The 16,202-nt window shown below is 39.3% G+C and overlaps 7 protein-coding genes across 7 annotated transcripts; all 7 read left to right on the plus strand.

Annotated features, from left to right (window-relative positions):
• Positions 1 to 296: 296 nt before the first annotated feature.
• LSM04_001894 (Signal peptidase complex subunit 3) lies at positions 297 to 902 on the plus strand (the record flags this gene model as incomplete). The annotated part of the gene is made up of 1 exon (XM_067332249.1): positions 297 to 902. The coding sequence occupies one exon, from the start codon at positions 297 to 299 to the stop codon at positions 900 to 902; it is 606 nt and encodes a 201-aa protein (XP_067194280.1).
• Positions 903 to 1,572: 670 nt separating this feature from the next.
• On the plus strand, positions 1,573 to 2,136 carry LSM04_003058 (uncharacterized protein; the record flags this gene model as incomplete). The annotated part of the gene is made up of 1 exon (XM_067332260.1): positions 1,573 to 2,136. One exon carries the CDS (start codon positions 1,573 to 1,575, stop codon positions 2,134 to 2,136), a length of 564 nt encoding a protein of 187 aa, XP_067194305.1.
• Positions 2,137 to 2,645: 509 nt separating this feature from the next.
• On the plus strand, positions 2,646 to 6,560 carry LSM04_005539 (uncharacterized protein; the record flags this gene model as incomplete). Its single annotated transcript, XM_067332271.1, has 1 exon — positions 2,646 to 6,560. The coding sequence occupies one exon, from the start codon at positions 2,646 to 2,648 to the stop codon at positions 6,558 to 6,560; it is 3,915 nt and encodes a 1,304-aa protein (XP_067194360.1).
• Positions 6,561 to 6,982: 422 nt separating this feature from the next.
• On the plus strand, positions 6,983 to 8,149 carry LSM04_001992 (uncharacterized protein; the record flags this gene model as incomplete). The annotated part of the gene is made up of 1 exon (XM_067332282.1): positions 6,983 to 8,149. One exon carries the CDS (start codon positions 6,983 to 6,985, stop codon positions 8,147 to 8,149), a length of 1,167 nt encoding a protein of 388 aa, XP_067194284.1.
• Positions 8,150 to 8,650: 501 nt separating this feature from the next.
• Positions 8,651 to 11,317, plus strand: LSM04_008908 (uncharacterized protein; the record flags this gene model as incomplete). Its single annotated transcript, XM_067332293.1, has 1 exon — positions 8,651 to 11,317. The coding sequence occupies one exon, from the start codon at positions 8,651 to 8,653 to the stop codon at positions 11,315 to 11,317; it is 2,667 nt and encodes an 888-aa protein (XP_067194430.1).
• Positions 11,318 to 13,009: 1,692 nt separating this feature from the next.
• LSM04_008721 (uncharacterized protein) lies at positions 13,010 to 14,212 on the plus strand (the record flags this gene model as incomplete). Its single annotated transcript, XM_067332304.1, has 1 exon — positions 13,010 to 14,212. One exon carries the CDS (start codon positions 13,010 to 13,012, stop codon positions 14,210 to 14,212), a length of 1,203 nt encoding a protein of 400 aa, XP_067194425.1.
• Positions 14,213 to 14,827: 615 nt separating this feature from the next.
• On the plus strand, positions 14,828 to 15,793 carry LSM04_007345 (uncharacterized protein; the record flags this gene model as incomplete). The annotated part of the gene is made up of 1 exon (XM_067332316.1): positions 14,828 to 15,793. One exon carries the CDS (start codon positions 14,828 to 14,830, stop codon positions 15,791 to 15,793), a length of 966 nt encoding a protein of 321 aa, XP_067194400.1.
• Positions 15,794 to 16,202: the final 409 nt, after the last annotated feature.

Genomic DNA, 16,202 nt, shown 5'->3' on the forward strand with positions numbered 1-16,202 from the left:
AAATCTATTGGTATCGGTTCTTGTTTGTTATTGTTCTTCTTCCCACTCTTCTTTTCTTTATATAAGTGAGTTGGAGTGGAGAGGGGTGAGAACAGAGAGAGAGAGAGAGAGAGAGATTATACCTAACAGCGTGAAGAAAGAAAGGAAAAAAAACGATAGAATCAGACATTCAATAAGAGAAAACGAACAAACTCTAGTCCTCACACGCGCGCACACGTCCATACTGATACATACATACATACATACATACGTATTTATATATCAAGATAAAGTAGAGAAAAAGAAAGATAAGGATAATGCATTCCTGTTCACAGCGTGTACTAGAGATCACATCGACGGCGTTATCGGTGTTACTTGTTGGAATTGCCGTTATTGTAGCGACTAGTTTTATTCCCCTTCTGCACCGCACACCACCGGCCTCATCTATGCCTGTTATCTCCACATTTAACATGTCCATCTCACCCTTGATGCAATTATCCGTTCCTACGATATATGCACAGGAGATGGATCCCCCTCCCGTGCGTGATCGTATTATTCCCTCTTTTACCTTTAGAGCCGACTTTAGTCCGGCCTGGGATTGGAACACAAAAGCCATTTACGTCTCTTTTATTGCCCGTTATCGCACGGATCGTAATGTGTTAAATGAGGTCACACTGCTAGATGCGATACTGCACACCCGCGAGGAGGCGGCGCATTGGCAATTGGCGTACGCACGTAAATATCCACTAGAGGACGCCCACGCCAATACACTGGCGGGTGTGCTGGTGCAGGTGGTATTGCGATATCAGGTACTGCGGTACTGTGGGTACTCTCCGGTGTACGAGATATCACCATCGGGGAATGGGGAATCTATGGTGTTTAGACTCCCAAAAAAGTACACGGAGATGCGGCGTCGTAACTAGAGAGAGAAATACATTTATTTTGTAGTGTTGTGTTGAAAGCGAAATTGAGAGGAGGAAGAAGGGAAGGTGGAAGGGCATTATTATGGGATACCGAATAGAGAGAGCGTATCCCTGAAGAAAAAGAAAAAAAAAGCAATATATATATATAATTCATCTTGAGATGAGTTTTTGTGCGTTTTAATTTATTAATGGATTTTTTTTCAAACTTCAAAATCTTCTGGAGGAAGGAGAGAGGGGGAACAGAAAAAAAAGAATGAAACAGGAAAAATAATATTGCTTAAAGTAATTACAAGTTGCTTATGTAGTAAGACATATTGTATATCTGCTGAGAGGGGGAGGGTGTGGCCCTAATTCTCTTTCTTTTATTGTTTAGAAGCATCTATCTATTATTATGTGTTTTTTGTGTCTGTGTATGTGTCTTATTCATACATGCATATTGTTTTTATATGCTTATTTGTTCTTTTCCTACACTTTGACAATGCATAAAAATGGAGTAGTAAAGAAAGAAAGAAAAAAAGGGAGAACCAATCAAGGGAAAGAAAGGAGCCTCAAATATACACATCGGCATAAATATTTATATATATTTACACATATTTATATTTATATTTATTATCCATTTATTTATATACATATTCTGCAGTAGAAGTAATAAATATATATATACATATATATGGCACCAAAGAAAAAGAATACCTGCCCCTCCGTTAACCCGGAGTTGTATGAAAAAAGTATGAAGCCATCTGTCACAATGGCAATGGGCCTCAAATCCAGTCACGTCGCCTCCTCCTGCTGGCGAGCACAAGTTGAGGCGGAACAGCGTATTCACGCCAATTGGTCTGCCAAGTACGATCGCAGTGAAGAAAAAACCCGCACGGATGCCTTACAACACACACTGGAACGAGAGGCCGCAAAGGTGGAGAAGTATCGCAGTGGCAATGATGCCTTGTATAACATTTTGTATAAAAAAGATGCCGCCAATCCCCGCTGTGCCGCCGCGAACTACCTCACCGCCCGCAAAGCCCTCGCCCCGCAGGAGAAATACGCGAATCCCCAGACATCCTCGCAGGAAGTGGGATGGGCGGTGCCTTCAGCAATGCGGAATGAAGGGCATTTCAGTACAATTCGCTCACTAAATCCGGAGGAACGTGCGAAGCAGTCGGCGGCGGCGTATAGGCGACCAGACGATGTGGATCACGCCGCACTCTTTGGCTACTCCTTGGACCGTTCCTATTGATTAGGGCAGAAATATTTATTTTTAAAAAGGAAAAGGAGAGTAAAGAGGGAAGAAGAATATGGACATTTAAGTGAATACGTGAACAAACGAAACACATTGGATATATGATGTGAGGATGTACATTACAGAAATTGCATTTAATGAAGTTGATGTAGTTTTCTTTTTTTTTTTGTTTTTTGCTTTTGTTGTTTTCTTTTTTGTTTTTTGGGGCACACGTGTATCCGTGTGTTTGTCTTCATTTCATTTATTCATTTACTCATTCATTCATTATTGTAAGCTTATGTCAAAATCAGTTTATTTATTTTTTTTGTTTTATTTTTGTTTCTTTCTTTCTATTCTTTTTTTTTTTTTGCTGCAGTGCGTTTGTCTCCCCCCGAAAAGAAACGAAAAGAAAAAAGAAATCTATCTTTTCGTTCATTTACCAGCAGGATATATATATATATATATATATATATATATATATATATTAACAAAAAAAAAACAGTGGGTGGAAAACAGTACAGAAGGTAATGAGCAGCAGAGAATACACGGCGAGATTCACTCTCCGGCCAACCCCACACCGCTCAGATCTCAATAGGGCTGTGAGTTGGGCTCCACATGAGAGAGATCACATTAACTACGAAACATTAGGGCCGCGTGTGAGTGAGATGCTGCAGCCGCAGTCCGTGAAGGATCTGGGATTGCAGCGGGCATTACATAGACCAAAGAAGAGGCGAAATCACCGATCACGTAGTGTGGGTGGAGATAATCAACGAACAGGAGAATTTCCAGAGTGGCAAAAAGAACAACAACAACAGCAACAGCAACAGGTGGATTCTCGATTTACATTACGACAGTATGAGAGAAATAATAGTGGAGAAGTTTACCACCATTACTATGACAACAACAACAACCAGAATAATGTTTATAATGGTGAATATCGTGGATTTGATTATAACATGCAGTCTCATAGAGAAGAAATTCATTCGTCAAAGCCTATTGTAGACGTTGTTGCCGCATTTGGGCGTACACGTAATACTGAAAATCATCCCATTACTTCTGCTTCTTCTATTAATACTACTACTACTATGGATCCTAAAAGAACTAGTGGAAATACCGATATAAAAACTCCACCCCTTTCTTCACGTGGTAACATGAAACCTCATGAACCCGGTCGATCTGCAGATAGAAAACAGTTAACTCCTCAAACGAGTCCACCTCGTGTAGAAATTGAGAAGGCAAGTAATGTTGTGGATTATCACTGGAGTCCAATGCATGGCACTACAAGTTTCTCCGCTATACGACCTTCTATAGAGAGTAATATGAATATGAATAATAGTAATAGTGGTGGTACTGGTCAGTATACTTCTCCTAGTGCTGTAGCAGAGCGTATTATTCACGCTTTACTACAACAACATGAGGAACAAATGACGAAATTATCATTATCACCATCATCAGCATTAGCAGCAACACCAGTAGGAATGGTAAATATGCAGAATAAATTACTAAGAAAACAAAAAAATTTAGAAAGAGAAAGAGGTCTTATTATGGGTGAAAAGAGTGGTATTGATAATAATAGTACTGGTCGTGCTGGTGTTTCTGCTTTACAGCATCATCCCATATTGCGGGTAACACCCCAAGAAACCCAACTTGTACGTGATATTATTCGCACAAAAGACCGTGAAATACTCCAGTTGCGTACTTCATTAGCTCTTAGTTATCGTTATGCTGCTTATGCTATTCAGGGACATCGTTTCCAAGGTACATCTGGTCTTTCTAGTTCATCCCCTTCAATGATGGAATCACGTTACTTGGATGCCTTAGCGAGTGCTGTACAGGGATCTAAGAAAGACTCTTCTTCCATGTTATTAGTGAATAAAGTACCTCCGCATGTACATGGTTTGCCTGATATTCCATTCCCACTTGGACTTTCATCTAGTGTTGGTCGTGTTTGTGGTGTATTATCCATGATGAATGTGGAGGATATGCTACAGAAGAAAACACCAACTCATGTATTTTCACGATCATGGCGATTTTACTTTGTTGTAGCTGATGATCGTGGATTATCTATCTATCGTAATGAAGAAGATTATGAGCAGCATGCCTTTCAAAGAGCATTATTGATCGTTCCATTTAGGGATATGGTTTACTTTGTACCATCCTTCCGTGCTTTACCCATGAATGAGGAGGAACTCTTTGATACTGCAGAGTTGAAAGATTTTAGTCTCTCACAAACAAGAGAGACGAATGATAATGGTAATACTAACAGTAGTAGTAACTTTTTTCTTTCTTTAATCAGTAAGCGTCGACGACATAAAAATAAGAATAAGAATGAGGAAAATAAAACAGATGGGGGTGGTGATATTAGTGAAGAGTATAACAGTAATGCTACTACAGGTTCAAGAGATAATACAGATGATTATGGTAATAATAAACAATTGCAACAGCGATCTCGTCGAAGACATCTTGATCAATACGAAAAATTAATGGCCAGTATTGCCATTGAACACGCGGGAGATGCGAGTTATGCCTATTTTGGCTTTATTGCACGACAACCCAGTACACATGTAGGGAGTAAAGTAGTAAATCCACCCATTATATTTCGTACTCGGAGTGTACAGGAGCATGCGGAGTGGGTGCATTACTTTGCCCAGTGTTTTAACAGGAGATTATACCGTGAAATGTTCCCAACGGTTCTTGCGGAGTCGTATGCGGGAACAGATACGAAGGAAACACAGACGGAAATAGAAATAGAAACTACAACTCCTACAGTAAAAGAAGAAGAAAAAGAAAAAGAAGAGATAAATTCTTTAGTCGCTACTAATAAGGTAGTTACAGTTTCTAGTATAGATGCGGAAACTCAAACTTCTCCGGACTGTGGAATTAATGTGGCAATAAACACTGAAGAAGAAAAAGAAGAAAGGAATATGAAAGGCGTTTCACTATTCTATGAATCGACACCTCCGCCTCCTGACGGTTCTCCTCCCAAGTGGAGTGTTGTTGATCATGATGTAAGGCAGGCATTAATCAATACAATTGATGAGGCTTCTCAAACAAATGAAAATGGTAGTTTAAATACTTCTATAGTTGCAAAGGAAAAAGAAAATGTAGTAAAGGAGGAAGTATTACCCTGGAAGGAGCTTATTACTGAGATGCGTGGGTTATTGGCCTCTAAGAACGAGGAGCTAAGTGCACTACAACACGACTACGATGAACTCCATCAACACGTACAACAATTAGAGCAGGAATTACGTCAAATCACAAATGACCGTGATGAACTTAAGGAACAGGTAAAAGAAGATCACGCAAAGTGGGAGGCAGAAGCGGCACAACTGCGGAAAACACAAAAAAGTCTTGATGCCGCCACAGAAGCCGCTCGTTTGGCGGAAATGGCCATGCAGGAGGCTTCTGTGCGTGAAGAGACACAAATGGCGTATAACAAATCTCTGCAGGAGGAAGTCGCACAACTACGACAAGGTCAAGATTTACTTACCGCAGAGTTATTGGCGGTGAAGAATGGATATAGTGCGGGACTGCGATCATTGGCAAAGAAGGCTCTCGGGGATATTGATCAATTACATGATGTTTACACCGCAGAAAAGTATCTTCGTGCATTACGTGGGGAATCCTATAATAATAGTAATAGTTCTGCGAGTGTATCAGAAGAGTATAGGAGTTCTCAAGAAGAAGAAGAATACTACAATACTATTCATGATGAGAAACGGCCGAATCGACAAATGCAACTCCCACTTTCACCTCCGCCTCTAACATCAATGCGTCAAACAAAAGTTTCACCTCCGCGAATACAAGAAAAGGAAAAAAAACGACAAGGTATTTCTTCAGGTATACAACATAAAATCCCAAAAGGGGTAAAAAAAAACCGCAAGGATGCTTTTATAAAGAAAACATCTGACACAATGGCCTCTAATGAGATGACTGCAGTTGGAATTGCCATGTTGTTATTTTCCTTTACCCCACAACATATGGCCATTGATGGATGTTTTACAGTGGATGAGGTCCAGGCACGTTTACTGCGCAGCGGTCCATCCATCACACAACGTGGAAGAGAGTGGTTGATGTTGCACCACGACACCGGTGCTATTCTTGCGGTAACGGCGGAACTGCAAATGGGCGAACACACCACACATCATACAAATACCAACACCATTCCTATGCATAAGTCAACTCCAACAAGTAAATTATATGGAGGGGAAACCGAACGGGAGACAGGAGGTATGTCTGCATCTCGTATGGCTCCCATTACCACACCACCACGAAAGGCATTCGTAAGACGCAGCTCGCCCATGACATCACCGGCTGTACATTTTAGTAGTTCCCGTCAGTTGCGAGATCAATTAACGTCGGCAACAGCGACAGCAACAGCAGCAGTAGTAGCCGGAGTATCATCAACGGGAAAGAGAAGGAGAAAGAGTGTTATGCATTGATGGAGGAGAGAAGGAAAAGAAAGAGAATGGGGAAGAAATATATATATGTTTACGTTAGATAGAGTGTATATATATATATAGAGAGAGAGAGAAAGAAAGAGGTGCATACGGCCAATAGAGAATGGACGAGCACTCTTTGTATAACGTTTTTTACCATCACCGAGTATACGTCTATTTATACTACAAGTAACACACATGACTCTTGATTATGTTTATTATTATTATTATTATTATTATTATTATTATTATTATTGTTATCTTTATATCTATTTGTATTTTTCTTACTGTCTGAATTGTCTGTAGATGTTAGACGAACCACGTCATACGAAAGGGAAGTAAAAATAAAAAAGAAAGGGTGAAAAAAATCACTCTTGGTAATTACAAAAAGGGAACATATCCCTTTTATTTGTCACGCATTGGTCATGGAAGGCAGTCCCGATGTGGAGGAAATTCTCATCCATCCTTCTGTTACTCTAGCGGTTATTGAGAGAGGTAGTAATAACAAATTAACATTAGGAGAAAATGCGATAGCTTCACTTGGACGTGTACACGCCACAGCAGCACACCCCTATACACTACGATTGCGTAATGGGAATTCTTCTAGAGCCTTTGTATATCGTGTAACAACTAGAAATGCGCATTGGTGGTGGGCTCAGGGAACACATGGAGTGCTATATCCTCCAAGCGAGGAGGAGGATGAGTTTAATACTATTAATAGTGGTAGTGATAGTAGTACTAGCAGGATGATGTATAATTTAGAAAGTGAGAATAAGTCCATGGCGTATATTTCACTGCGTGTTAAAGAACCAGAGCGAATAGATCGTTTACACAAGGAGTGGAGTGTATTATCCAACTCATCAACTTCAGTGAAAACGATGAACTCTGAAGAAAACATTACAAGTAGTAATAATAATGACTTGGATCAGGAAAATCAAATGCAAAGAGAACCTGAAGGAGAAACAGCGAAGGTAAACAACACTACTGCAACAACAACAACATCAACTTCATCATCATTGTTGTCACTATCACCACTTCCTTCTTCATATGTTAGAGGAAAGACAACCACCGCAGTAGATTTTATTCGCATAATGTTTGCGGAGCTTCCAGCAACGCATCCTCTCTTGCATAAACCACAAATAGTAGAGAAGGATGTTATGAAATCAGACTTTTTGACCTGGTGGAATAAGGTGATGACTGCTGCTACTGCTATAGCTACTACTACTAATACTAATGGGAATAGGGAAAAAGAGTGGCAATATAAGAAAGAAACACAAGAGGTATATACTGGGGTAACAGTATTTACGCTTCCTGTGAAAGTGGCTTTCTTGTCAGAGCGAAGATTTTGGGCATCGTTATCTGCAGATACACGGCGAGTTTTGTCTAATACAAGTAATACGAGAGTACTAATACCATCTGAGGAGAGTGTCTCACTTCGTGATGATGAGAAAAAGAAAGAGAAACATGTTCTGATCTCTGCAGGAATAAACTATGATGATGTTATAAATGATTCACAAGTGGGATTTTTTGCACTCTCACTGGCTATAGTGGCCATTATCTGCAGTTTTTTGGCCGGTGCAGGGTTGGTCTAATATTGCTAACCGATAAATGTATGTAACTTTTATCTAATTTCGATTATTGAAATTGAACTACATAAAAAAAAATTGGCTGACTTTCCCCTCTTTTTTTATTTTTATTGCACTTTTCATTTGTTAATATGGTTATTGGTCATACACTGCTTATATATAAGTATACATATATATAGATATAGATATAGATAGATAGATACCTGCATGCAGAGCTTTATTTATTTATCTTTTTCTTTTTTTCTTTCTGTTTCTCTCTATAGCACTAGTGCGGTGTTCGAGGCAATTTAAAAGTAGCTTATAACACTTTTTCTCTCTCTTTATTACGCATTCATTGGTGTAAATTCCCCCTTTCATCAATACACTTGGTCTTTCGACCAATTCTCCTTTTTTTGACTTTCTTTTTGTTTTTTGTTTTCTTCTCGGTTTCGTCCATCTCCCTCCCCCATACATTTCTACGCATATTACAGAAGAAGTACCCATATATATATATATATATATATCTGTATGCCTCTTTTACGAGCGTGGGAGGCGTTTCAACCCAATGGGCGGTTGGAGATTTCGCTCTGTAATACATCCGGCCCGGATGCGGATGCCTCCTCTATTATTTATTCCCTCCGCTCCTCTCATCCGTCGTACTTTGCGTTAATTGGGGCGGAACTCCCGGATGGGGTTCTCCTCCCAGGCGAGCGTCGCACATTATTACTAGAGCTACGCCCGGAGAGCATAAAGTGGTGGGGCAGTAGTCTTGCCAGCAGCAGCGGGAGTCAGTGGAAGCAGCAGACCAGGACAAGTACGGGCAACACACTGGCGGAGATGTCCCTCTGGGGACTGCCGAGTAGTCAAAGTCAGACGAGTCCAACGAATAGTGCGCCGATATCGGTGCGGGAACTGCAGGTATCACAGGCATCACAGTCTTTTGTCCCATCGCCTCTATATGGGGTGCAGTCTATTGGAAAGGAAAATAGTAGCAATAATAATAATAATAATAATAATAATAATAATAATAATAATAATAATAATAATAATAGTCTCCCTGCTGCTCATAGTGGTAGTGGTCATAATAAGGAGGGTAAAAAGAATGGAGTGACGGAGGGAGAAGTGGGTGGACACAAACCAATACCTGTACAACAAACCAAAACGTTTAAAGAGTTGGGGCCACCCATGCAGCGTCATCAAGGAGAAGATGAAGAAGGGGTTGTTAGAAGTGTAAGTGGAGAGCACAATACGAGTAATAGCACAAAGTGTGTTACACCAACGAATCGTAGTACACACCTTACGTCTGATTCATCTTTTACGGAAAATACAATTATTGAGGGTATTACACACACTGTTTCAACACCTCGAGATAATAGTACTCCTACTATTACCAAACATGGAAGACTCCCTAGGAGAAGAAATTATAGTAATAGTAATGAAAAAATGACTAGTGGTGAGATGAATGGAGTGAAAGAAAACAATGTTAGCGATAAAAATAATGTTTATGAAAGTTTAGATAGTAATAAAGGTCTACCAACATGGAGAAACACTGATCCATCATCCAATGTAGTAGAACGAAATGCTGGATCTGAATCTGATACAGAATCTGCAACACTTTCAACACCCCCTGTAAAAGACCCTAGAACTCCATCTGAGGCCTCTCAAGGAGAGCCATACTTTTTTGTATACTATGAACGTCTTGGTGATGAGAGTAGCTGTTTAAATGCGGCTAATAAATGGTTGAAGTCTGAACGGACGAAATATCTTGCTTGGCAAGAAAAATTACGTCAAGCAATGCAGCAGCGAGGTCTTGATGAGTGTAATTGTTTACCACCTGTGCTGGGTGAACCGGTACGATGGCTTAGTAATGCAAAGGGTATTAATGCACAGTCCACATCCCATGGTCATGCCCGCAAACCATACAGCCGAAGTTCTTCTAAAATGTTTAAATCATCTCGTCAAGGAGGTGGATGTGTTTTACTTCCTTGTCGACTTCGTAGTTCTACGGCTCTCAGTGCTCTTGCCGCCGCAGTATCTTCTCCTTTATCTGCTATGGCGAATAGTATGCCACCGGATAATGTAGTAGAAGTGTTAAGTACAGGATCTGATAGGACGAATAGACTCACTCATGATATTAATGGTGGACGTGCCGGACAGGGTTTGGCGTTATTTGATTTATCTGAAAATATTCATAAAGGCCACAACAAAAACAATGATCATCATAATAATAATAATAATAATAGTAATAGTCTTCATCATCGTTATGGTAATAGTACGAATAGTACTGCTGGTAATTCCGTTGGCACACGACGACCTGGTGCAGCTGGCGATGATCCCTCCCTTTATAACAATAGATCCAGTGATCAACTCTCCACATCGCAATTGTCAAATGAATGCTCACTATTGGCATCTAGGAATGATCCATTCTTTGATGTATCACGGAAGTCATTGTCAGGATCGGAACATCCCGCGCAACCATTCCCACTGTTTTCCACAAACGCAACTCCCAGGACGTACCACGATCGTACAGAGACGGAGGGAACTGTGCAAATGTTAGATCACACAGTTTGTGGTGAAAGCAGTACGGATTGTGTAAGCCGCTCTCAGTATCAGTCAAGAGAGGAAATGTCAAGCAAGAAGTCTAATGATTTGATAGTTCAAACAGAACCGTCCCCAGGGGCACAAGAAAACCTAAAAAATAAATTATTAGGGGGATTGATGGGTGGCTTCTTGGGATTTCAGCAGGAAAACGACAATACTCCTACTAGTATAACACCAAGAGAGATTGACGCAATGTTACCTAAAAAACGGGCATCCCTATCGACGGATATAAGCAAAATTAATTTAAATGGAAGAAGAGGTTCTGTTCCGGTGTTATCAAGACGAGCCTCTTCTCATGTAGATAGGAGTACGGCAGGAATTTCTGAGGTACGCATTGCTCAATTCTGTGAGGGTGTTCGTAACTTTGTATGTAGATCTGCCCCACTAGTTCAGACAGCCGTAGATGGAACTGTAACTACCGTTTCAGCTAGTGCACGACTTATTGGGGGATTACTAGAAGACTCTTTTGATATTCTTGCTGCTGTGGGTATTCCTTTGCTCTTGTTATTGTCATTGTTTCTTCTCTGGATGGTGTTTGTTGGTACGGGTGATGATGAAGATATAACGACCACTACAATAGGTCTTTTTGCATAATGAAATTATGAAAGGGAAAGGGAAATGAGAAGGAAACGGATTCCATGGATGTAGAAATGGAATGAAAATAATCAAAAAAAAAGGAAATAAAATGAGAATAAAAAGTGGGAAAGACACTAAATAAGAAAATAAAAACAAAAAAACGATTTTTTACGGAATCGTTTACTTTGCCTCGGTGTGTAACCTATCTCTGGCTTGACGCCAATAACCTTTGTTTCCTTTGCTTTCTTTTTGCTTTTTTTCTTCCACTTTTCATTGTTTAAATTTTACTATATTTTATTTTTCCGGCACTTGTAGATGTCTATATGCCTGTATACACACATGTATACATATGTGCACAGTTATAACTCTTTTGTGTTGTTTTTGTTTTCTTTGCTCCTATATTGGATAAGTTTTCATTTGTCTTATGTTTATTTTTCAAAAGATATCTCTTTGCTACTTTCTGCCTTGTAGGGGCTACCAACTGCTTCAGAAAATGCGAAAGAAAACAAAATATATATATGTGTATATACATATTTATTTTTTTTTCCTTTTATTATTTATTATGTGTTTATTTCTGTATATTTGAGTCTGTGCGGACGTGCGTGTATATTTCTCGCATCTCAAGATGAATGCCTGATTAAGCAACAAAATTATATATATATATATATAATTGGCAAAAGCAAAGGGAAAGACCTTCACTGCCAGTTGATGTAGACAAGAGATGAGAGTAGATGAGCTTGTTGTCAACGCGAAAGACTGTGAAAGTAATAGGAATGTGTGTGTGGAGGGTTAAGAGCAAAGGAAAAAGAATATATGGATTGTAATAAGCTTGCTTGGCTCTTCCTAACTCCATTAGCTGTGATTTATAGTGATTGGAGGGGAGATGTCTCTCTCTCTCTCTGTATGTGTGTATATTTACACAGTTGACAGCAGGAGGTTAGGAACAAACGAAAAGAAAAAAAAGGTGGGAAAGACGAGATGAACAAAAAAAAAAGAAAATCTCAGTAATAGTTTATCTATTTATCTATCTATCCTTTCATTTTTTTTTTCAGTTTTTTTTTTTGTTAATAAAATGAAACATTTGCAAAAAGAATTGCAGGGATTTGCTTTTTCCCCCTTTACAATCCTAGCGTTGTTTCTCTTCTGCACGTATAGAAAGAGAGGAGTAAAAAGAGAACTGCAAGCGAAAGAATTGCCTTTCTGTTATTTCTTTTTCGACCCGCGGTGAGGGAGCTAATAGACGGTAATGCTATCAACAGAACTCGGAAAATTTCCAGAACAAACAGAAAAAGAAGGAAAGGATAAGAGCAAATGTGATGACGTATTTCTATCTGACAGTTATGTTTTTTGTTTGTTTTTTGCTGATTTGTTTCTCTTTTATTGTTTTCTTCTTTTTTTAATTTTATTGTTTGTTTGTCTGACTCTTCGATTCTCTCTATCTTTATATCTTTGTTTTTATCTCTTTTTCTTTGTTTTTGGCCGGACCAAGTCCCCTCACAGCAGTAGCTGCGGAGTTTTCTGGTTTCAGCAAGACGTGTGAGAGGATAGAAAACAAAAAGAAAAGAAGAAGTAAACAGTTCAAGTTTGTCTGTTTCTTTCTTTTTTCTTTTTGTTTTTTGCTTAGTTTTACTGCTGTTCCTTGCAGCAGAGATTCAATTATACGAAAACAAATAAATAAATAAATAAGGAAAGAAAGGAAGAAAGAATCTAATGTCTGTTAGTGCTATTGCCGGTGGTAGTACTCCAGCGTTGCCTGAAAACCCCATAGATTATCCCATTATATTCACACGACAAGCACAAGATGAGGATGTGAATGGTGATGATAATTCAACGGTAACGCTATTCACATCACTTCAGTGGTTATTGCCGGTATTTCAACTCGCAGACTGGCTGCCAAAGCATATAGGCAGAGAAATGAGTAGTAAAGAGGCACCCACTGTACAAAATAATAATAATAATAATAATAATAATAATAATAATAATAGAGGTACATATACGGTGGAGGTGCGAAAGACGATGGAACTCCTCCCCCACTTTGAGTCCTTCTTTACAAGTGAAAGTAAAGTTATTCCAAACGGTGCGCTTCTCTACACAGTGCAGAGTTTTCGTTTTCCCACACCGCGTGGTCCACGCACGATTACACGTGCACTTGTAGAAACCCCCGGGAAGTACTTCTCACCAATGCAGGAGGAGAAGGGCGGGGGTCACTTTCTCTGCTGTTATGAGGATAGAGAATTACTGCGTTGCTTTACATATCTGCAGTTGGATCAATTGCGGTTTGCGTGGGTGGCGGTGAAGGAGTTGGTGGAGGAGCACAGGGCGGTGCAACGCACGGATGGGAGCCTCACCGGACTTGCAAGGCGTGATATTAAAAAGAATAATAATAATAATAATAATAATAATAATAATAATAGTAACAGTGGTGGTGTGGGATCATCTATGGCTGGTAATACTACTACTAATACTAGTACTAATAATAATAATAATAATAATAATAATAATAATAATAATAATACGACGAGTGATAGATCCACGGTGTTGGCTCCCCAACGGCCACAACGTGGAAGTAATATCATCACAGGCCCAACAGCAGAGGCCCGCAAAGTACGTGCGGAGCTGCGGGAGAAGAAATACATGTGTGAATTACTGCGAGAGGAATGTACGGCGCGGTGGCCACACACGCCTGTGCACAAGTCTGTCGTCATCACAGTAGTGGAGGAACGGCTGGCGACAGGCACAACCGGCGGCCGCAAGGGACCACGCGTGTATGGTGCCACAGTGGAACTGCCGCTGTTTCATAAGAAGGGGCCGGTGGCGGCGTTTAAAGCACCGCAGTGGTGTACAACACGCCGAGATGCGGAGAATGCAGCGGCGGAATTGGCACTCCGCGCACTTCGGGCCGTAAAGTCTTGAAATAAACTATATATATATATATATATATATATATATATATATATATAGTCTGTGATTGTAAGTTTATTTGGAAGTGTGTCTGTGTTGCTTGGTGGATATATTTATTTATGAATATATGCGTGTGTGGTTAGTGGTTTCTATTGTAATATGTGTTTGGTATTCGTCTGTAGACTGTTCTTGCTGTTCTTTTTATGTTCTACATATACATAAATGGCTCTGTCTCTCTCTCTATATATATATATATATCTTCGTTTCCTCTCTTCTTTTTTTTTCTCTTTTCTTTATTTAGGTAAGCACAGCAGTGTTTTTTTTTCTTTACTTTGATTACGTTTTAGGTATCTTTTTTTCTTTTCTGAAGGGATTTTCTTGTGTGTTTTTTTTTTATTTTCATTTTCCCTTCAAGTTTCTTCCCTACTTTTGGTTGTGTGTTTGTATTCACTTTCTTTCTTAGTGCTTCTTGTTTAATTCGCGTCTGTGTAACGGTTACCAAGAGCTGCAGTTATACCGCAAAGAAGGGGAAAGTGGAAAAAGAAGGAAGGTATATACTACATACGTACGTGCAGTCTATATATATATATAATATAGATATAGATATCCCAATTATTTATTATTTCGATGTGCCGGCAGACATTAGCTGTCATACGTAGTGGTCGTGCTTTCTCTGCAGAATACCGCAGCCCTGCCGTTTTTCCCCCACTCGTCCACACAAAGAATCATATCGATAACAATAATAACAGTACTTATTACAATGATAATAATACCGATATGAACAGTAAAAACAGTGATGGGAGGAGTCGTATGAATGGAAAAAAGACACGTCGGCGTACACGGCGGCCACACGCATCCACCACATTTGCGAATTACGATAACAGTGAAGAGTGGGAGGAAGAAGAGGAGGAATTGCAATTGCAGCTCCATCAACGTTGTACAGATGTACATAAAAGTAAAGAAACCAACAACAATAATAATAGCAATAATAATAATAATACGAAGAAGCATGACAATAATAATAATAATAATAATAATAATAATAATAATAATAATATCAACAAGAATATTATTAATATCAATGATGGGCCTCTTCATATTGTCTATGAGAAGGAAGAAGATACCGGCGATGATGAGTACACAGAGGCCGCCCTTCCACCCCTTCATCCTCCCACTAAAGACCAGCGAACCGATTCGCACGCCAAACAACTCTCATTCCAACCGTCATTACCAGAAAAAGAAAAAGAAAAATCCAAAGAAAACGAAAAACGAAAGGAAAAGGAAAAAGATAAAGAAAGTGTACAAACAACATCCAGCCACAGGGATGCCCCAATGCCTGCAGTGAATGTCCCTCGTGTGTTCTACAGTATTATGAATGCCCCGACATTTGCACTCGTCTCCTTCGACGCCAGTTCCTCTCTCTACACGGCGGCGTTAAACTCCTCCTCGCAGTCAATTTCACGCGGGGTGGAGGAGTTAAGTCTGCGGGAGTGGACACCGCGTCTCAGCTGCAGTCGTAAGGATATGATGCAGAGTAATAATAATAATAATAATAATAATAATAATAATAATAAGGCCAAGTCAGCATATTAAAAATATATATATATATATATATATATATATATATATATATATAAAGTAAAATAAATAAATAAATGTATATATATGTATATATATATACTTTCGGACACCATAAACTTCCCTAATACGTACCACTTACTATCTACAATCTACTTACTTTCTGTTCAGTACATGGGCAACATCCCAAACACGGCGGCAGTACTATTATTATTATTATTATTGACGTTTGTTATGCTTCATTTGTTTCTTCATTTATTTACTTGTTTTTTTTTTGTCATTTTATTTCTCCGTCTTCTCTTTTTTCATATATATCTATATCTTTAGATTTTTTTTCTCGTTTGTATGTCTTGTCTCCGTTATATTAATAATGTGATCTGATCACGTACGCCTTTCTCTCTTTCTTTTTAACGGCTACACACTT

This window comes from Trypanosoma melophagium (assembly GCF_022059095.1).
Source record: "Trypanosoma melophagium isolate St. Kilda chromosome Unknown ctg12segment0, whole genome shotgun sequence".
Classification (NCBI taxonomy): domain Eukaryota; phylum Euglenozoa; class Kinetoplastea; order Trypanosomatida; family Trypanosomatidae; genus Trypanosoma; species Trypanosoma melophagium.